At 45.2% G+C, this 23,007-nt stretch overlaps 1 protein-coding gene across 2 annotated transcripts in view; it reads left to right on the top strand.

Annotated features, from left to right (window-relative positions):
- Window positions 1-23,007, top strand: part of ADAMTSL3 (ADAMTS like 3) — a 275,775-nt gene that overhangs the window by 183,477 nt on the left and 69,291 nt on the right. For both annotated transcript variants that reach the window (XM_080980240.1, XM_080980241.1), the window contains 4 exons: window positions 8,210-8,414; window positions 9,903-10,050; window positions 12,620-12,704; window positions 20,728-21,017. In XM_080980240.1, the coding sequence (XP_080836366.1) occupies window positions 8,210-8,414; window positions 9,903-10,050; window positions 12,620-12,704; window positions 20,728-21,017 (728 nt within the window). The remainder of the gene's footprint in view (window positions 1-8,209; window positions 8,415-9,902; window positions 10,051-12,619; window positions 12,705-20,727; window positions 21,018-23,007) is intronic.

Raw genomic sequence — 23,007 nt, 5'->3', positions numbered from 1 at the left:
TGGTTGCTGCTTCGGAAAAATTGGGTGGGTGATTTGTTGCTGCGGCAAGGGTTGCTCTGGATTGGCTGCCACTTCGGCGATTGGGCGTGTGATTACCGTCTGCTGTTTTTGAGTGGGCAGACGCATGTTGTCATTGGCGACATGAGTGATTGTCAGCATTTCTCAGTTGGGTTAGTGATTTTCGGCATCCCCTCCCCCAAAGAAAGCTCAACAACTCTGGGCAATCCCCCCCCCCATTTTCTTAAATTTGAGTCCCCCAAAATAGGGGGCGTCTTATACACGGGGGCGTGTTATACACGGAAAAATACGGTAATTAGTTTGTATCATTTGTTCAGATGCCTGCCTACCCAAGATGAAGACTAGCAGTAACTGTTTGCCATAGATGGCATGACTGAGCTTGACAGCCCATGAGTTCTTGAGATAAGTTCGCACCAAAGCACATGGCACTTAAAGAGCGCGACCTGCCACTAATGCACTTTCCCGCTTCAAGTGCATGGGCTCCATTAGTAAGTTATGTGCAAGATAGCAATTGTTGAGGATAGTGTATCAATCAGCTAAATAAAGCCAAGTCATAGCAAAGGGATTTAAAAAACCAACACTCCAGACTCAACACTGCAGATGTGTTCAGTGAGACCAAGTCTGGAGAGGGTTGATGGACAGAGGGCGTTCCAAACCACCATCACTCTCAGAGAATTTAAGGTAGTATGATTCTTCATTGCCAAATAGTTTGTGGACTCCTCTCACTGTTCTCTCTGTTTATGGGTTTTGTGGGGTTTTCCAACACTTGTGACAAGGGACGCAGGTGGTGCTGTGTGTTAAACCACAGAGCCTAGAGCTTGCCGATCGGAAGGTTGGAGGTTCAAATCCCCGTGACGGGGGGAGCTCCTGTTGCTCGGTCCCTGCTCCTGCCAACCTAGCAGTTTGAAAGCACGTCGAAGTGCAAGTAGATAAATAGGTACCGCTCCGGCGGGAAGGTAAACAGCGTTTCCGTGCGCTGCTCTGGTTCGCCAGAAGTGGCTTAGTCATGCTGGCCACATGACCTGGAAGCTGTACGCCGGCTCCCTCGGCCAATAAAGCGAGATGAGCGCCGCAACCCCAGAGTCATCCGTGACTGGACCTAATGGTCAGGGGTCCCTTTACCTTTACCAACACTTGTGATAATAGCCATAAAGACTAAATGAACAAACAAATACCTCGTCCCCAAATGTTCCAGCGCTGGAAATATTAGGTTTGGTTAAGTGTGGGGAATTTTTGGCTTTCCAGATGTTGCTGAACTTCAACTCCCATCACCCCTAGCAAGCATCGCCAATGGCTAGGAATGATGGGAGTCATAGTAACACCTGGAGGCTCCCAACACTTGACCTAGGATGTGCCCATTTGTTTATTTGGGCCCCACCTATATTTTGGGTTAAAGTGGGTTTTGCAGGGGGTGGGGGTTGAGCATCGCGAAAACCTGCATAACCTTTGAACAAGCAGTAGTTGGAGGAGTGTGCATGCCTCTGTTAGCAAATGCATACTCATATAAAGCACTCATTTGAACTGTGTTGTCTGAAACGAGCTCAGGAATATTTTAATGACCCAACCATGTAGGCAGAGACCGACTTGTATGGCTTTTTCCACCTATCAGGAAATAAGCAGCTCTCATGTGACTGAGAGAATATCAGAATGCCTTTTTTCCACTTTCCAGCCTAAGGCACACTTAATTTTTCTCTTCATTGGGGATGGAGATGTGGCTCTCCAGATGTTGCTGGACTTCCAGCTCCCATCAGCAATATGACAACATGACCAGTAGTTGAGGATAATGGGAGTTGTTATTGGTAACCTCTCGGTTGGACTACTACAGTATGCTGTATGTGGGGCTGCCTTTGGGGTTGGTCTGGAGGCTGCAGCTGGTGCAGAATGTGGCAGCTGGATTGCTTGTAGGGGCAAACTATCACCAGCATATAACATCTTGCTTGTGGGATTTGCACTGATTGCCAGTCTGCTATTGGGCCAAATTCAAGATGTTGGTACGAATATACAACTCCTCATACAGCTCAGGTTAATTGAGCAATCACCTTAAACCTTCTATTCCCAATAGATCCCTGAAGTCTGCAGGGAAATTTATTCTACAAGTTCCAAAGATCTCAGAAGCCCACTCTACAGTACCTCTGAGCAGGGCTTTTAGCATGGTGGCCCCTTTCTTGTGGAATAGTATACCTGTTGTGATACAATAAGCACCCACTGCCTGTGCTTTCCAGCAACAATTGAAGACATTTCCTCCCAGCTGAATAAATGGTTCTTTGCCCTGAGTGTCTATTTTGCATTGTTTTAGTTTTGTTTTAAATGTACCAGCTGGTTTTTCCTGGTTTTATTGTACATTATCTTGAGATGACTGTGTAGGTGATAGATAATGATAGCACAAATAATATCATCAAAGAACATCTATAGGTTGCCCATCTCTGCCCTACATGGTGACCCATTAACTTTTATCCTGTACCAAGAGTTCACTACAGCTCCAAGCCTTCTGAGGATCAGGTTTCTACAGTTGAGTGTAGGTTATACTACTATGGCTTCTTCCTTCCTCTACTGACACATATTACTCTTCTGATTCAAGTATTGATTCTCCACTATCACCTTCTGTGCTTCGAGCAAACTTGGTGGAGGGTTACATTCCCCCCCCCAAAGTGCCCACTAAGTTTATCAATTTCAGCATGGACTCAGCACCTTCTCTTAAACATATAATAATGTTTGTTTCTTTAGGCTTTGGCTGAACAGAAACAGTGGCTTTGTGGTTGCTGTAGGGGCCAACCAGTCTGCACTCTGCACAGCCAGCTGGGGTGGTAGACAGGAAGTAGCTTTTGGGCTGTTGCAACGGGTAGCCAATCAGCACCCTGCACAGTCAGAATCAAAGGAACCAGTCGCTCCTGGACTCAGTTTCACTTTGAAAGTTCTGCCCCTGAAGGAGTGGCTTGAGATTTACAGGAGATTCACTCCTCTGCCCTTAACATTCCGACTTGAGCTCTTTCCTCCAACCCTTGCGATGCAGAGAATAGGAAGTCCCCCCCCCCCCCCGATGCATGGGTTTCCTTGTATGGACTCTGTGGCACCTGCTGTGTTCACACACAGCAGAAGTTAAGACAAGGCGCTTAACCCGAGCTTGGCAGGGAAGTAGTAGAGCACATGCACTGCATGCAGACAGTCTCAGGTTATTCCCCAACATCTTGGCTGGGAGGCGCGCTCACAAACACCCCAAAACCCTGGAGAGGCTCTGCCAATCATCGTAGACATCTGTGAGCTAAATGGACCACTGCCCTGACTTGGTTAAAGGTAGCTTCCTGTGACTTTGCTCGCTGTTTCTTGAGCACCAGTCATCTATAAATAGTAGGGCCATATGCAAGCTTCCTTTATGACCGTCTAGTGCACTGTGTTGCCTTCGTTAGTCAAATGAGAAGCCTGGGGCAGAGAGCGGTGGGAGTCCAATGAGCTGAGCTGTGGCTCAAGTTGTAAATGCACTCCCGGACTGTTTTAACAGATGGAGCAATCTTTTGAAAGAAGGAGGTGGGAAATCACCAGGATAAATGTTCCCCCACCTCTGTACACACACACACACACACACACACACACACACCCTACCTTTGAAGGCTTTTGGAATGGCTCCCGCATAGTTCAGGCTTGCAGGAGTGTTGAGGGATCCCTTGACAGACGCAGACTCTGGAAAGTATCTATCAAACTGCCTGGCCCACTAGGCCCCTTGTCCCACCTGGAATTGACTCCTAGGAATATGGGACGAGGGAGTGTATTTTAAATTGCTGAGATAAAGAAAAACAGCTGTAAAAATGTACGCCATAAACACTTCCTGCAGCTAGCATCACATAAGGCGCTTTTGCATTGTGGCATATACAAATCCGTGGACCGCTAATCTCACTCGACAGTTAAATGTACTTTACATCCCGATGATTATTATTTTAAAAACAAGTAACTTTTTAGCACTTAATGCAGTGCTTTAAAGTGTTCAGCGTGCTGCTTGTGCACCACCCCAGACAACAGCAATGTGTGCAAACGGCTGTCAAAAAGCATTTTCCATCAGTTCTCCAAATGAGTAAGCTAGAAAGTGAAACTCTGCAAAATAGGTCTGTATTATTGTTCCCACATGGCAGGTGGAGCAGGAAGGGGAGGCGCTGGAGCTGAAAGAAGGGGGTCTGGCTAAGGGGGACTTTTCCAAGTCTGAGATCCACATTCCCTTGTGGGCAACCTTTTTTTTTGGGGGGGGGGGTCTCATGCCAGTGGTTAGAGGGACCATAGCAAGAGAGAGTGGGGCAACTGCATGGAAGCCACAGATTTCTCAACACATTAGGACAGGGAAGGGCAACCTGTGGCCTACTAGACATTGTTGAATGCCAACTCCCATCAGGCCCTGCCAGCATGGCCAATGGCCAGGAATGATGGGAGTTCGATCCAAACAACATCTGGAGGGAGTCATGTTCCCCACCCCTGCATTAAGACAAGGTGATTGCTCATGTTGTCACAACATTGTGGTGGTTGTTTAGATTTATGCAGCAATGTCTTTTCAGTGTATGTTTTGAAATGTAATTATTAGCAACATGACGGGACATACTCAGGGCTGCTGTCAGCACTCAGTACCCTTTGGGCAGCTCCTGGGGCCAGACTGCCAAGCAGGGCCCACAGATGCTGGTGTTTGCCTTAGCTTCACTGTGCCACCTGCTTAGGCCTTGCCATTCGTGAGTTTGTGTGGTGGCTGGGCCTGAAAATCCACCCACCATTTTGTCTCAGTGTCAGGCCTATGCCCCTATAAAGCCCTGCCGCATTGCTCTCAGACACAGCTGGGGTTGCTTGTATTCTTGGCCTGGGCTTCTAAAGGCAGTCCTGAACCAGCACCTTGGTCCTTGTCCAAGGTCCTGAGCTCTCCTTGCTTTGCCTCCTGCCTTGTTCTAGAGCCTGGGCCTGCTGACCTCCCTCTGGTTTGATGACCACCCTCTCCTGGTGGTCTACATCGCTGTGGATCAGGACTGAGCCAGCCCTTTACGTGCTTACATTTCTGAAAATGTGCACACAAGAATGTTCTGTTGGGAGCCAGGAATTGCTGTGGTGCAGAACTGCGCATTATGGATTGAATCCAGCTAACATAGTAGACCTGTTGAAATTAGTGGACCCAAGCTAGTCATGTCCATTAATTTCAATGGGTAGGCTCTGCTTTGGACTAACTTTGGCCGCAACCTGATGTATTTATTTTATTTTACTTATTAAAATCATTTGTAAGCTTCCCTTCATACAGATACCAGGGCAGGGTACAAAGCATTAAAACAGCTATGGCCGTAAACAACAATAAACCATAAAACAGCTCAATACACTAAAATGGCAGCTTAAAAATCAACAGAGCAGGTTAGCCAGTCAGTCAAATAAAACTCTTGCCAAATATGGCTTAACTTGGCACCAAATGGATAATGCCCATGCCAATGACTTAGAAATGTGTGTTCTAAGAAGAATGGGGTTGCTGGCCCAAATGGCAGCCCTGTGTTAACATCTCCACTTCTCCCTCCATGATGTGTAAGGTAAAGGTAAAAGGTACCCCTGACCATTAGGTCCAGTCACGGACGACTCTGGGGTTGCGGCGCTCATCTCGCTTTACTGGCTGAGGGAGCCGGCGTTTGTCTGCAGACAGCTTCTGGGTCATGTGGCCAGCATGACTAAGCGGCTTCTGGCGAACCAGAGCAGTGCGCAGAAACGCCGTTTACCTTCTCGCCTATTTATCTACTTGCACTTGACGTGCTTTCGAACTGCTAGGTTGGCAGGAACCGGGACCGAGCAACGGGAGCTCACCCCATCACGGGGATTCGAACCGCCGACCTTCTGATCGGCAAGCCCTAGGCTCTGTGGTTTAGACCACAGCACCACCCGCGTCCCTGATGTGCAAGGTAGCTTATCCTATTTCCTGATTTCATTACTCTGTGCCTTTGCTTGCTTGCTTTAAAAATCTAAAGGCCACCTTTCTGCTAAAGCTCCCTCCGCAGTCAGTGGGAGAGTCCAACAGAACAATTTATAATTAACAAACCAGCATCGAGTACCAATTAAAGGTGTACACCAGCAATAAGAAACCAGAGCAAAGCAAGGAAAAATGCAGAATAAAATCCCAGGAGAATAAAAACATCCCAGGGTGACAGCCAATGTTAGTCCTACTCTGAGCAGACCCAGTGAAATTAATGGGTATGACTAACTTATGTCCATTGACTTCAGTGGGTCTACTCTGCATATTGGATACAACCTCCAGTGTCCTTGTGGACCACACTGCACAGCTCGGACACTGTTGCTGACCAGAGATAGACTTCCCTACTTCTTAGCTATTTTGCTGGCTTCCTGCCACTGATGGAGCCAGGGCAAGTCACAGCGTAATGGTGTTAGGTCCAAGGTAACTCGTAGGTCACACTGCAGTGCGGGGGGGGGGCACTCACAATGGGGCTGGGTTTTTTTCAGCAGCAACCCCCTGGGATTTTTCAAATCATGCACTTCTGTTCCACAGCTCCCTGTTGAACACCCCCTGCAGAATTTTGCTCCTGTGCAACACGTTGAACGGCCTTTTTGCTACTACGCTGTGCTAGCTCTCGCAGTAGATTAGCTCTGGAACTAGACATCCTTTAGTGTGTTATATATTACATCAATCGTTCCTTTGGGTTACGCGGCATGAAAGGAGAGCAGCAGATGAGCACATTTATCAGGGGCGATGGTGAAATCATTAGCTATCTGCTCCATGCTGCCTGGTTTTGATCATGTAAGTTTGGTTTAAATGTCAACGCTCGGCGTACAATAAGTTTCACGTTCGGTTTGTGTATAAGGTGATTAATTTGCTCTGAGCGGGGAGTTGCGTGAATTATTTCAGGCAGGGAGCATTCTTGAGTCACCTCCTGCATCTTGGGGAGCAGTTATATAAATTTACCTTTTGGATTTATAGGTTTCTGCTCCATCTGCTCTGCGTTTGACTTCTTTACAGTGCCTCCGCTGCTTCCAACAAACAGCTTTGAGTGGGATACTCTTGCTGCTTCCAACCCATGCAGCGGGTGCAACAGGCTTGCATTTATTTTCCTGAGCCATTACTGACCGTAATATCCAAATACGTTTTTAGGGGGGGAAATATACATATAAAACAGTGATTTCAAACATTAAAATACAGAGTTCTTTTGAACTCTTGGACGTCCTTCCTTCCCTCCATGGGTTCCATCTTTAAGATTAAATTTACTGCATCTTTTACCCTTATCTAGCTATTATATAACTGTAATTACCATTAAAACAATTCCACATTACGAGTGTCTTTACATCCCTGCCAAAGATTTTAACTGTTTACAGTGGTCTTTTAAGTAAATTACAAATTTACTCCAGTCTTTAGAAAATACTTGATCTTCCTGGTTTCGGATTTTCCCTGTCAGTTTTTGCCATTTCTGCATATTCCATCAATTTCATCTGTCATTCTTCTTTTGTTCCTTCCACTCTGGGCTAGCAGCATTCTCACTGCCTATCCAAATGGGTTTTAGAACAGAACGTTAAGCATGGACTTCTTGCTTTGAGTTGCTAGCAGGAAAATATAATGTTGATCCAAAAGGGACTGTACTATACATTGCCACCCCCCACACTGGTGAATCTCCACGGTGGGGGATGAGCATATATTTTGTGATGTTAGCAGAGTGGTGCAGATCTCGAAGCCACCCCTAAAGTTCTTCGTTGGAAGCAAAGATAGGCACAGTTTTGCAAGTCATCCAGACTTGGCTTGATTTAGACTCCTGGCCAAAATGTTCTGGACTCCTAGTCCTAGATTCCAAGTCTTAGTGGACCGTCTCCAGAATCTTCCCCAGTACGTTCAACGATTACGATACGCCAGGCAGATCATGTCTGAGATCATTAAGCAGAGTTACCACAATTGAAGGGCTCTGGAGATGGTGTTGTGTGAGGAAGGGTTTTATCTTCCATGCAAAAAGTAGTCTAGGAAGCATCCATTAGGATTTGACACCCTTTTGAAAATTTGAGAATTGGTACATAAGCTTTAGATAAAACAACATTACAGAATTGAGATTCAGCAGTGGGTCTGATTACTGATAGTATTAAGTGTCAGTTTTCAAAGAAGAAAGATGGATCTACTGCTTTCGTAAGAGCTTGCATCTAGAAACCATATAGAAGGCGGACTCATGCAGTTTTTTGTGTTCCCTCCCCACACCAACCCCAGCTGGGAGCACAACCCGTGGACAGCATGTTCAGTTTCCTGTGGAGGTGGAATCCAGAGGAGGAGTTTTGTGTGCGTGGAGGAGACTATGCACGGAGAGATATTACAAGTAGAGGAGTGGAAATGCATGTATGCTCCCAAACCCAGGGTCATGCAAGCTTGCAACCTGTACGATTGCCCTAAATGGATTGCTTTGGAATGGTCACAGGTAAGCTCACAAAGAATTTAACCCTCCATTTTTTAAAAACAAAAATCTGATCCCCCCCCCCCAGATATACGAAAACACTGTGTTGTTGTTGTTGTTTAGCCGTTTAGTCGTGTCCGACTCTTCGTGACCCCATGGACCAGAGCACGCCAGGCACTCCTGTCTTCCACTGCCTCCCGCAGTTTGGTCAAACTCATGCTGGTAGCTTCGAGAACACTGTCCAACCATCTCGTCCTCTGTCGTCCCCTTCTCCTTGTGCCCTCCATCTTTCCCAACATCAGGGTCTTTTCTAGGGAGTCTTCTCTTCTCATGAGGTAGCCAAAGTATTGGAGCCTCAGCTTCAGGATCTGTCCTTCCAGTGAGCACTCAGGGCTGATTTCCTTAAGAATGGATAGGTTTGATCTTCTTGCAGTCCATGGGACTCTCAAGAAAACACTGTAGGGGGAAATAACTGGTGTCCTTGCACTAATGGAACACGTTGCTTAAAACTGTGTTGCACACAAGCCACAGTTTCTTGGGGTGGCAACATTACTTTTCCCCCTAGGGCTCTTGCTGTTGCAGCAGCAGTGCCAACTGCGTCTCTGCCCTGGATGAATCACATCATCCACAGTACCCCAGACCTAGTGTCATTTGTCATTGGGTGGGTGGATAGGTGTGGAATCCCAGCTGCCATCAAATCTGGCTGAGAATATTCAGCAAAATGGCTTTTCCCCGGCCAGAAAGGACAGAAGAAATATATAAGGGGGAGGGGAGCATCTTCTCCATCTAGATTGGCCTCTGTGAGGCAAGGAGGAGTCCAGACCAGTCCCAGATGGTAAAGCAGAGCAGATGGGAGCTGGTGATGATGATAGTTCACTTGGGCTATGAGCTAAGGGAACACTTGTTTATTTTTTGAGGCTGTTTTGGACCTGGTCCATGGCCATATTAGGGAATGAAAAGGAAAATATTGAAGATGGACCAACAATGGTAGCTTTTTTTTCTTTATTAAACTGTAAGTTATCTCACACTTACGTATGTATCCCGAAATGGCATTAGCAAGGCCAAGTTATATGATTTATTGGATCCTCCTCGTTGCTGCTGTTTCAGAGAATAATAAGGACTGATTTGGGTTAATTTGTTTCATATGCCTGTTTTCGTCCATACTCTGCCTTTGTTATACACTGGAGTGATTTGCAAGCCGCTCGGAGAATGGAGTTTTAAACTTCAAGGCAGTATATAGATTTTAAAGTAAATAATAATAATAAAATATAAACTATGTCTGTACATGTACTTCCGTTTACAGTATTAATCAGCTAAAGGCAGATGATGATAATAATTTGGGGGTGTTGTTTTTGTTTGCTACTGTGTTGTGCTTTGTGTTTTTATATTGTGATCCTCAGATGAAGGACGGTGGAGAAATTTAATATATAATAAATAACACAATAATAATTTGACTGAACATCCTTGAATCGGTTGACAGCTCTGGGGTTTTGCTTTTATGTTGCTCTGTAGTGCACCGTGACGTGTGGGCGAGGGTTACGGTATCGAGTGGTGCTGTGCATTGATCACCGTGGGCAGCACACAGGCGGCTGCAATCCTCAGCTCAAGCTGCACATAAAAGAAGAATGTATCGTGCCGGTCCCCTGTTACAAGCCCAAAGGTAACTCTGATGCACCTACCTAAAGACACAGAGGGTTGTATCCAATGTAGCGATAGAATCACTTCGTGGTATGCTTGCTTCTCTGGCGAAATGTTGTGCACCAGCAGAACATCGTTGCACAAGAGAATGCACCAACCGGTTGGTGGTGGTTTTCTTGCACAACGGATTGTGCAACCTGTTATTTGACGTGTTTCGGCTAGCACAACTGTCGCATTGGATTCCTCTGTTTTGCTACTCTGAAACTCACTCAACACAAGCCCTTTCGCTAGCAGACAGATAACGTTGGATACAGCCGATAGGGTTAGATCCAAAGGAGCCAATGGAAGGAGAGCAGTTCTGGTAGAATAACTTCTTTTGCTAGTGGAAATGAACCTTTGGATCCAACCCATGGACAAGTGAAGAGCCACATAAGTACTTGGATATGTAATTTTGGGTATAGAATATTTCCTGCTTCTTATTCATTTCCTTCCTTCCTTCCTTCCTTCCTTCCTTCCTTCCTTCCTCTCTCTCTCTCTCTCTCTCTCTCTCTCTCTCTCTCTCATTGTTTCATTTTAATGTGTTTTTAATGTGTATTTACACATCCATGTAAATCGCCTTACAACTTTCCTGTGTGTGGAGCGATTCAGAAATGGAGTAAATCTAACCTGATGACTCACACGCTCCTCATTTCCTGCTCATCTGCACACAGTATTCGCACGTCACACTTATCATGCACTGCATTCAGAAACTCAGAGGCCTAATCTAGACAAGCCAATGGATTCATAGCTGTCACTAGGCTGCACCTCCTTGCTGCGTCTCCCAGTAACACCTAGCGAAAAGAAGACATGTAGCTGTAACGTGTACACCCTCAGCCTCCCTACTGCTGGTGGTGTAGTTTGTTGCCAGCCTCTTCTGCAGACCAAAGAAACTGCATGTCACACATCTTCATTCCCTAGATGTTACACAAGGAAGCTGCAGGGGGGAGATGCAGGTCACTTCCCCACCAATAGCACAGAGCCCTTTATCTCCCTAGCCCTGGTATGCTTCTTGTTATTTCTGGTGTTGGGATGTTAATTAAAACCTCAGCATCTGAGCCAAGGATAAAGGGGCTCTCATTTCAATACACCTAAACCATAGCTCTCGTTGCAAATAGTGTTCAGTATTTCAAAGACTGCACCCTGCATTTTGCTCAGTTTTTGTTTGTTTCTGGTGCAGACTTTGTCTGATTTGGAGGTAACCTTGTGAAAGCACGTTTTTCTTCTGTAAATTGACTTCCTTTGTGCTTTTACTTGATACCATGCAGCCTAGGTTGTCTCTCTGTGACCAGATTATATTAATTTGGCTTTGACTGTGCAAGTGTGTGTGTGTGTGTTTGTGTATAGATGGGGAGAGAATTATTAGCTGAAGTAAAATGTTCCTAGCAACCTCTTCCAGAAGCTGGAGGACAAACTCGAGAGTTGGCAAAGTTATGAGGCTGTAGTAATCAGCACTAAGGAGGGTGTGTGCCTGTTATTTTTTTTTCTTCACTTATGATGTAATTTAAAACAGTGGGGTGAACAAATCTATAGTGTAACAAAACAGGGAGAAATAATTTCATTGTTTTGCTTAGCAGTTAATGGATTTTTCAACAGTGGTCCATTTCACACATAAGGCTAAGCCAAACTATTGCTTAGCACAAATGAGAAAACATGTGGGTTCCCAAAGCAAAAATTACAGCCCCTGCACTCCTCCCCTGGAATAAACATTGGTTATAGCTGCAGTGAGACAAACCGTGAACCTGGGTTTGGATGTAAGGGTAAGCGAAACCATGGCTTAGCCCTGGGCAGTGTGGCAGCAGCAGGAGAAGAGAAGGAATTTGGTGGCTGGGAACTCACACAGTTGCTTCTTTGTTGTAACCCATGGTTTGGCTTAGTGTTGGGTTCAAACCGAATCAATATTTAAATAAGATCAAAGAAGTCAAGGCGCTTCTCCTCATTGTGTAGAATTTAGAAAACACTTTAGAAATCCCTGTAGGTATAAACCACTGAGCCTATTGGGCTTGCTGATTGGAAGGTCAGCAGTTTGAATCCCCACGACAGGGTGAGCTCCTATTGCTCTGTCCCAGCTCCTGCCAATCTAGCAGTTCGAAAGCATGCCAGTGCAAGTAGATAAATAGGTACCACTATGGCGGGAAGGTAACTGGCATTTCCATACGCTCTGGCTTCCATCACGGTGTTCTGTTGTGCTAGAAGCGGTTTAGTCATGCTGGCCACATGACCCAGAAAGGTGTCTGTTACTCCTTTTTGTTTCTTAGTATTTTACGGATTTGTTCAGAAGTGAAAACATAAGAAAAAGAAAGAAAATGAAGAATCAACGATATAAACCATAGAATGATGTTTTTCTCTGGTGTTTTTCTCCCCCTTGCTGAACCCTACCTACTCTCTCTTGTATCACAACTAATGGTGTTTTCCTTTTTTGTCCTGAAGAGGGCTCTGATTCCTGAGTGCACAGTCCCAGGTTGTTCAAAACAACGAGGTTCCTGGTTCAAACCCAGGAGTTGCTGAAATGAGATAAATAAATAGCTCATGCTTTGTGCATTTTCCTCTTCCAGAGAAACACCCCGTTGAAGCAAGACTCCCCTGGTTCAAGCAAGCACACGAAATGGAGGAGACCAGAGCAGTCTCCGAAGAACCAACGTAAGTTTGCCATTCCTCTCTCTTTCCTTCTGTCTCACTCGCTCTCTTTCTCTTTAAGGCAGAGAAGAGGCCGCTGATGCATTTTCCTGACTGTTTGTAAAGACTGGCCTCCCTTGCCAAGTCATCTGGCGTTTGGATTTTCCTGGGCTGGGTCTGTCTTGCAAGTCAGTTCTCAGATTCTTCCAAACAGTTCTCCTTGAGTGACGCAAAAGCAGCTGGAGCCAAGAAAGTATTTAAATTATATGTTTCGGAAGTGCTATCAAGGTTTCCCAGCTATACAAATTCCTGTCCTCCAGAAGGCACTTGCTTGGGAGAGTTGAGTTCCAAAACGGCTCTCCTAATGGCAACCAGAAATTTTTGCAAGCAATGGGGATGCAGCCAAGAAGAAGGGCATTCGTACCCAACATCTGTGTTCATGGGGCAATCCCCGGTGGTCCAAGTTTTCTCTCTTTGGTTCTTCCCTGAATAGATCGAGGGCATCTCAGTTAGAATTGTAGGAACAAGAAACAGTGTTCAGGTCTTGAGTGAGTTTGCCCAGAGCAGAGGTGTTTTGACCCATTTGGCCGCACCAGGGGAGGTTGAATGTAACCATGGTTATACCTGCCTTAGGGCTTTTCCAGACTGTTGCTATTTTTGAGCAGGATTCAGTCACTTACTCGCAAATTCAGGTCATCAGATTGGGAGGTCTTGCACAACAAACTCACTTCCCAAAACATCACAAGTAGTGAAAGTGATGGGGAAATGTATTAGAAAGCATGGGGCAACAATTGCTTAGATGCAACGTCATCTACCCTTGCCTGCAAACAAATCAGAATGAATGTTTGCTGAACAGGTCATCTGGAAGCACCATTAGTTACTTCTAGACTGGTTTACTCCAGTATGCTTGACCTAGAACTGAGAGCCAGTGTGGTGTAGTGGTTAAGAGCGGTAGTCTTGTAATCTGGGGAACCAGGTTCGTGTCTCCACTTCTCCACATGCAGCTGCTGGGTGACTTTGGGCTAGTCACACTTCTCTGAAGTCTCTCAGCCCCACTCACCTCACAGAGTGTTTGTTGTGGGGGAGGAAAGGAGAATGTTAGCCGCTTTGCGACTCCTTCGGGTAGCGATAAAGCAGGATGTCAAATCCAAACTCTCTCTCTCTTTTCAAGAGTCTTTGGAAGCCCCATTGGTCCAGAATGCTTTTTCCTTTATTTAGATGGAGGATAGTGAGTGTATGTAGAATACCGTACAAATGTCCTTCCAAGGACCACACTTCTGTATTCTCGAACTCTTTCTCTTGTTCTCGTTGATGTGAGCCACTAGGAATGACAGTAATTGCTTGGAAAGAAGGGAAATACATTAAATAAACAAACAACTCCTGAGCAAAGAGGCATTTCCATTGCCTTCAATTCAGGGGACTGCACTGGGTACATATCCCATTCACACCACCAGATTGGGACCCTTTTACATCTATGGGATTGTACTTCACCGCGATGAATGGAGAAGAAGCCCTTGCAAACATGCACATCGGAGATTTCTGTCTGCAAGAAATCACTGGCTTGGAAAAACTGACCATATGAGATTTTTAGGCATGCCCTTGTAGCATTCTGCATGTCTACCAAATTATATTCTGCATTAAAAGTAAAATACGGAACTGCCAGAAAATTCAAATGAGATGAATATTCTTCCTCTGCGCATTTAAGTGAAGTCAGCGTTCTTTCTGCACATTTCAGAGCACAGTAACCAAGTGTTGTAGGATGGATGAGGCTAGATGGCCCCTTTGTTTTTTCTTCGTTTGTCCTGTTTGATCTTGGCAAGTGTGTGTATATTGGTGGACACCAACCTGACTTGAACCCGAAATTGCCTCCTGAGCTGGTGTTATAGGTCCTGCACATTTATACTGCCATGCTGCCTTCTGTTAAGAAACAGACCAGTATGAAGTCAGTGAGTTGGAATTCCTTTGCAGATTTCAATAGAAACTGGGAGTGAGTGACCTTCTCACTACAGAAAGGAATTGTCCCTCTTTAGGGCTGAGACAAAATCAGACACACACCAGTTTGCCACCCCATTTGTGACAAATGATTTATTGGGGATGCGAAATGCTTTAAAAGGGGCTTGTCATTGGCAGTGATGGCAGTTCCTCTTTTTTGATAGAGTTCTCAGCGACTGGTGACTATCATTGCCTTACTCCCCAAAGCCCCTGGAAGTATTAAGGATGTTGGAGAAGTCCAATGACAACAGAAAATGAGGCGTAAATTGCTGAAGTTTGTGTAGTCAGGAGCAGAAATCACTCAAGCAAATATGATCTGCGAATATGTTCAGTCCCTTAAAAAAAATATCCACAAACGATACGTAATTCATGATTTTTTAAAAACAGTGTTTCGACATTTCCTTTACATTGGAAGGAAAATGAGTTACGTCGACCGTTACATACGTAGCTTATGTTAAATAGCATACAACAAGGCAAATGATGTAGCATTTCGGCAGAAACCGATCTGCAGCTGCATGAAAACAATGCTAATGGGCAGTTAGAATGGACAGAAAGAGCATACTACCTTCTTATGTCCCTAGGAATTTTGCCTTGTCTCGAGCCCTTATAATAACTGAGATTAAATGCTCCTTCCCCTTTAGAGTGCCTTAATCTTTGTTTTTTGCAAATTACATGCAGCTCAAAGTCCACTTGCAGAGGCCATGTTGGAGTGCATGGAAGGCAAACAAAAACAGGAGATATGTGTTGGGTTCAAATTAGGCCGCAATTTTATTGATGAAAGACAAAACAAGTTTGGCGTGGCCATTGGGCATGTACTGGCTGATGATTAGATGGCGTTTGCCAAGTTTAGGTGTCCCCTACGGCATGGACAGCATCCGGGGAATCCCTGGTTGATCACCGGCAGGGCGCACTGTAGTCCCTGATCTGGGTATCTGGGCAGGAAGTTCTGCCCTCTGAGATCCCTTAAGGGGATCCACCTATAGAAGGGGGGGGGAGGCCCCTTCCTCTACCCATTCCCACTGACGGTCCAGCCCAGTGCCTCTTCCGTCACAAAGTTGTGGCGATTGCTATGAGGTAGGCAAAGAAAACAAAACCAAAGACCCAGCCAATCCGTTTGCAAGGAAAATTCCTTGATGACCTGAAAACGGCGACCAATAAATATCCATAGACAGGGCTGTCACCATCTCTCTGGACAGCCCTCGAACCATAGCAGCATAGGGAGAGTGGGAGGGAATGCCAGCGTGAACTTGTGGCTTAAGACCAGGTTTGCAGTTTCCCCTGGTAAATTTCAACCCCTTCTTTAACAATGGCTATATCCTTCAACAAAAGCCACAACGTGAAATTCTTAGTCCCTGGTTCATTGCTTTTTATTTTATTTTAACTGCCCATTGTGCCTTCACACCTTAGCTTGAGTTCGGAACAAGTAAGGGAAATGTGAACAGCACAGCTGTGTGTCAAAAACCCGCAAATTGAGATGTACCAAGACAACATCTGGAAGAGAAATACTTCTGCCCCTGTGGTCAAGTGTGTGTGTAGAAAAGAGTGTTGAATTATGCATAATGGTGGTTCTAAAGTTTTGGGTTTTTTTAATGTATATTACAAAAATGGTTGTGTGTGTGTGTGTGTTTAAAAAAAACTGTTTGGAACACTAAGCCAAGAAAAATGGAGGTATAACCTTTCTAGTTCTTTCTGGTGGAATGTGATGATAGTTGATACCCATCATTATTGTAAATGTGTTTCCCTGGAGCCTTCTTTATTTACAGGGGGATTTTCAATAAGCCTTCCAAAAAAAGATTCCACATCCTTTTTCTTTTAATAATCTTAAAAGAAATAAGAGAGCGTTACAACTTTTCCCCCTTTCTTAATCATAACTTTGAGAAACAAGCCAAGCTTAGAAGCTGATAGCTTTGTGAGGAGGTAGGGCTGGGTTGGAGTTATTACATTGGGGCTATTCGGACGCATTCTATGTACACATACACCCCATACAGATTTACTGAAATCATTCTTGGTGGTCTCCTTCATCCTCCAACAGGAGAATTTCACTACACATCAGTTGCCCGTATGTGGTAAAATGGCACTTGTCACAGTCCTCCATGCGCCAGTTGCGGTTTAGTCCTGCTGGGCACATGACCCATAAAGCTGTCTTTGGACAAACGCCGGCTCCCTCAGCCTGAAAGTGAGATGAGCGCCACAACCCCATAGTCGCCTTTGACTGGACTTAACCATCCAGGGGTCCTTTACCTTAAAATGGGAATCTGTAGGGGCTCTCTCACACATACACACAAAGAGAAACAAAGTGAGATCAGGAATGGGTCTGAGACTGTCCTGTACCCCACCCACTTCCCTCATTGTGGGGAAAGCATAAGATATGAGTCAGGGAATCCTGTTTGCTTGAACGTGAAATCTCCCAGCTCAATAGCTTACAGCGATGGAATCTGGGGAGGAAGCTCATCAGCTTAAGGCCTTATCTTAGTCTCTCTTGACCGCCAAGCAACATGAACGGGCCACAGAAAAGTCGCCCTGTGTTTTCTGTTCATTACGCTGCATGACATTTGATGAGAAATACCACTATCACGTCCTTGCTCCTACTGTTCTTTACAAGCACACCACAGATCACATGGACCACTGGCAGTCCATGGATGAGTTTGGGAACCCTTATGTTAGAACACCTGGAGCTAAGTTGAAATTTCTTGAAATAAGTTTTTCTGAGAAAATATTTGAGAATTTGTTTATTTCCAGTATATACAGACTGCATTTCACCATAGATTACCAGGTTACATAACATACAGAGAGCAGTTTACATAACAATCAGTAAAATAATCTGTGAATCGAAATATTACTTTGCTTCTTCACTCTCTCCCTCCTTGAAAAAAGAGGGCCATTTTGCAGAACGTTCTCCAAATATTCTCTACCGTTTTTGCCTGACAGTGCCCTTGGGTGATGCTAGGTCTGGGGCATTGTGGGGGAAACAAAATGGCCGCCAGACTGTCAATTCTGCCACTGCTATTGCAGCAGCAAAAGGACAAACAAGCAAAAACCTCAGGAGAAAAGAAAGAAGCAGTGCCATTGCCACAGCTGACAGGAAACCCTGCCTCCAAGAAACTGTTCTAGAAGTTACTCTCCCACCAGGGAATAGTTAGCAGAACTTCATTCCCAGCTTTTCTGCGTGGAAAAAAATTGAAGTAGGGGTTTGAGGGGGCCATTTTCACCCAACTTTACATTTCATCCTACAAAATGCAGATACCAACTTCAAAAAATCACATGATTTGATTTAGCCAATGGCAACCCTAGGTTGCTTGTTCCACAGCTTTGCTTGTTGTTGTGTTACAATAAATAAATAGAACTTGCAGTTGGGGCTCTATGAAATCCCAGACACTAAATATGCAACAGGAAAACCTCAATTACAATATAGACCTGCTGTGTCGAGGAAAAAATGCTTAGAATTCTCTGACTGTAAATGAATTTGTTCTGTGGTTCAGACTTTCAAACAAAAATGCAAAGCTTCAAAGGAATTCATCATACATTATTTTTGGACCCTCTTATGCGTTCCGCCAGCCTTGTATACGGAGTGAATTCTGAACTGCTGGTGTACTGCTGTCAACACATTTTTTCTCTCCTCAAGCTTTGTCAAATATTTGCGTTGGTTAAGGCATTGCGGTACACTGCTTAATGACAAAAAGCTAAGAGAATATTATTCTTGGTTTAGATAAGCAATGGTTCAGAAATTCTCTTTGTCGTGTACATTTGTCTCCTTTCCTTTCTCTTGGTCTTACCTCCTTTCTGTGTCCCAAGTGGTTGATATTGGGCCCTGGTTGCCAGGATTCCCAAGCTCTTTCTTTAACCTACGTCCTTTCTGTGTGCACATAGGGAAAGGATGCAGGGCCCTGAACAAGCATGGGCATACATGCGTTGCCTGGAAATCTCTAAGTACCACACCCCTGAATCAGTATAATACCTAGCAAGGGTGGTTGTGTACAGCAGCACCTACGTATATGTAAACATATGCTGCAGTTTGGTAAGAATCTTTACATCTAGCACAGGGTTTGGGAACCTTGTCTAGCTGGTGTGATCCTTATCTCCCCAGTTGACAGTTGACTGCCCATCTGCCAGTCATCTGGTGTCATAGTAATGTCAGGTTACACTGCACTTCGAAGCCCCAATTATTGGGACTTCAAAGTGCAGCTCAGGGCTGTTTGAAAGCCCTTTTGCAAACAGCCCTCTCTGCTCTTAGATCCTTGGAAAACCTGAAGCTTAAAGAGCAGTGCACAGCTGTTTGCAAAAGGGCTTTCAAATAGCCCCACACTGGCCTTTGGCTGCAAGTGCCTATTTCTAGCAGGAGAACAGGAACACATAGCCAAACTGAGGATTGATCTCTCCATGCGCCAGCTGGTGAACAGAGGGTTCAGTTGTGCTGACTGCTTGGGGTCTGCTTCACCAGCACATTCCCCACAGGGAATGCATTGGCTAAGAAGCCGCCAGCAGGATTGACCTTTGCTCTTCCGGCCATCAGCTGATGTCACCTAGTGATGTCAGCTGATGGACAGGGGTTACGCTTTGGAGGAAATGGCCTTGTAGGCCCACATTGAACCCCTGGCAAAGATCGGCCCATAGGCCCAAAGTTCCTCACCCCTGTTCTAGCACCTGCAGCTGTTTGTGGGATTAGCCTTGCAGGATAGGGTTTGTCTGTGCAAACAAGTGGTCAGTACAGGCAGTTTAGTCAGGCATAGTCTTCTGTTTGTGAGCCTAGGAACTGAATATAGGACCCTTTGTCTTCCCTCCCCTCCCCCCACCCCCCGCCCCATGACTTACTTACTACATATCTATACCTCCTTTCTGCCATGAAGCTCAAGGATGAAGACAAGATGGTGTCCCATCCAGGCTGCGGACAGAATCTGGGCTGCTTAGCTTCAGCAAGGTTGCAGCATCATGTACCATGCCCTACAAACCTTGTGAAAACTTGAGGCAAGGGCCGGCTGTTTGGTGGGTGCCTGTTCTGAGAACCTCACCAGCAATGTGCCTCCACCTCTCTGGCAGAAAACAAATTGTGCATCAGTGCCTGTGGGTGGAATCCATCAAACCCTGTCACTGCACAACTTCCATCCATTCACAGAACACTCGTGCAATGTGAATGTCATTGAAAGGAATGATGGATGGAGTCCTCTTGTAAATAACGTTCACATTTATCTAAACCTGTGGCAATCTACATATTTGGGATGTCTTCCCAGCCATTGCAAGATAACCGCAATGTGTGTTTGTGTGCATTAACTGCGTTTAGCTGGGATAATTCTCTCCTCTTTCGATATATAATCAGAATTTTGTCAAAGACTTTTGAGACCTTCACATTGATGGAGGAAACAGTAGATACTCGATTACTTTTAAAATTCCAACAAGGTTTCCTTCTCAACTTTGCAAATGTGCCTGCAACAATTACTTTTGATCTTACATATATGTGTACATGCAAGGAATTCAAGGGATGTCTTACTGAACTTTCAGATCAGGAATCTTAATGGCAAAGCTAGACATTAAAGGGAGGCACAAAATGCCCAACTCCATGTTTGCCTTGAAACACTAATGTGCGACCTTTTATAAAATCTAAGAATTTTAATATTCATTTATGTTTATTTGTTTACAGCATTTATACCCTGCCCTTTAGCCAAAAAATGATATCCAAGTGGTTTACACACACACACACACACACACACACACACACACCCAGTTCTGAGGTTGTTTCTGTCCTCAGGCTCACAGTCTAAAAAGACATGACACATAAGGAAAAATGGATGAGAGGGAGGAGGGAAAAGAAAGCTCAAACCCAAGTTCTTTAATGCCCCATTCACACTATGCAATTAAAGCCGTATCATGCCGCTTTAAATAGTTGTGGCTTCCCCCAGGGTGTAGAGTGATGAGATTCGTTTGGAGAGACTGTGGCAGTTTTCCATGTCCACTGGCAGAAGAAAACTGAATCTCTTTTGTCATTAATTCAGATAAATAAAGGGAAATGTTTCATAGTTCCGTTATTATTGTCCCGATTTCTTACGCTGTCGTTTAATTGCAGGTTTATCCCCGAGCCATGGTCCCCTTGCAGCGCTTCTTGCGGCCGTGGTGTTCAGACGCGTGATGTGAAGTGCCGTATTTATCTCGCATTTACTCAGACGGAGGTGGAGCTGCCGGACGAAGAGTGCGAAGACGCCAAACCGGTGACTGAGCGCAGCTGCCACTTGGAGTCATGCGATGGCGACCCTGTCCCATTTGTCCCGGAACCTCCACCTTCGGAAGATGCTGCAGATGTTGTCTATGGCTGGGAGTACATTGGCTTCACTCCCTGCTCTGCTACGTGTACTGGAGGTATTTTTGTCTGTGAATGTCAAAAAGATCTTTTTCACACGTTACAAACAACTGTGCAGGTTGCAAGAAGTGCAAAGCATGGGGAACCAGTTCTCCGTGAATGTAACACTTTCTTCTGAACAGCCCCCTGTCCCCCCCTGTCCCTTGATGCATGGAAATCTGGAGCATTGCTCAGTGGTAGAGCACATCCTTTTGCATGAAGGAGGTTCCAGGTTCAATCCCAGCATCTGCAGGTAGGACTGGGGGAAAGACCCTTGTCTGGAATTCTGGAGAGCCAGTGTCAACAACACTGAGCTAGATACATCAATGGTCTTATTCATAATGGGGCAGAGTCTTATGTGTTCCAGAAAAGCACCGTAGCTTGGAGGTAGAGCACCTATTTGATGCAGAAGATGCCAGGTTCAGTCCATGGGAGGTTCAGTGGGTGGCAACATGAGACTAGGCCTTTTCAGCAGTGTCCCTTGTGTGTGGAATGCTCTCCCCAGGGAAGCATAGCTGGCACTGTTTTCAACTCAAAGCAAATCGTTTTATTATGGTCAATGACCAGTATCGAAACAAAAAACACCAATTACAAAATTTAAAAGCTCAAGGCAAAGTAAAACAATATAAAATCACATATGGTGCTGTGGGTTAAATCATAGAGCCTAGGACTTGCCGATCAGAAGATTGGTGGTTTGAATCCCCACGACGGGGTGAGCTCCTGTTGCTCAGTCCCTGCTCCTGCCAACCTAGCAGCTCAAAAGCATATCAGAGTGCAAGTAGATAAATAGGTACCTCTCTGGCGGGAAGGTAAACGGCATTTCCTTGCACTGCTCTTGTTCACCAGAAGCAGCTTAGTCATGCTGCCCACATGACCCAGAAGCTGTACGCCAGCTCTCTTGGCCAATAAAGCGAGATGAGCACCGCAACCCCAGAGTTGGCCACGACTGGACCTAATGGTCAGGGGTCGCTTTACCTTTTAAGGTAAAAAAGGTAAAGGACCCCTGGACGGTTAAGTCCAGCCAAAGGCAACTATGGAGTTGCGGCGCTTATCTCGCTTTCAGGCCGAGGGAGCTGGTGTTTATCCACAGACAGCTTTCCGGATCATGTGGCCAGCAGGACTAAACCGCTTCTGGTGCAACGGGACACCATGACAGAAGCCAGAGCGCACAGAAATGCCGCTTACTGTCCCGCCGCAGCGTTACCTATTTATCCACTTGCACTGGTGTGCTTTCTAACTGCTAGGTTGGCAGGAGCTGGGACAGAGCAATGGGAGCTCACTGTGCCATGGGGATTCGAACTGCCGACCTTCTGATTGGCAAGCCCAAGAGGCTCAGTGGTTTAGGCCACAGCGCCACCTGCGTCCCTCTGGGTGTCATTTATCTGTCAGAAAGGAAACTTTTCTTACGTAGGAGTGTCCATCGATCAATATGTTGTACTAACCCTGGGTGCTAGTCATTGTACGTCATATTGTAATAGCTACTGCACAAAATTTGGCCACCTTGTGTGTTATATCAGGATTATTATCTAGGAGCAACTCTTTTGGTGCATCAGGCAAAGACTGTTATTTTCTCCTTGGGCTTTCTTTGCCCTTAATTCAAAGAGTGGCAATGTGGCTTCTTTTTTGTCCTGCCTTAAAACAATAATCATTATTGGATGTTCTTAAGTCACTGTGTAAATAATAATACTAATAATATTTCTGACATCCCTATGTAAAGGTGGGAAGGGTTCCTTTCTGAGACCCTGAAGAGCCACTGACTCATAGGCAGGGTGAGCCAATGAACTGACTCTATATAAGGCAACCCCCCAAGTGAATTTCAGAAGTAACAATACAATAATATTCACCTGAAGATGTGCTGTTTCCAAAACAAAAAGTAAGAAAACAATCCACAGGTGCAAAGCCCATAAGCAACTATGACTTCCAGCCTCATTTCATGAATGTTTTAAATAACCAGGAATTTAAATTAACAGGCAGTTAAGTAGGCGAAAGGAAAAGACAGGTGCGCTTGAA

The sequence above is a fragment of the Podarcis pityusensis genome (genome assembly GCF_964106645.2).
Source record: "Podarcis pityusensis genome assembly, chromosome: 14".
In the NCBI taxonomy this organism is placed as follows: domain Eukaryota; kingdom Metazoa; phylum Chordata; class Lepidosauria; order Squamata; family Lacertidae; genus Podarcis; species Podarcis pityusensis.
Note: the sequence above shows the minus strand (reverse complement) of the source record. Positions and strands in the feature narration are given on the sequence as shown.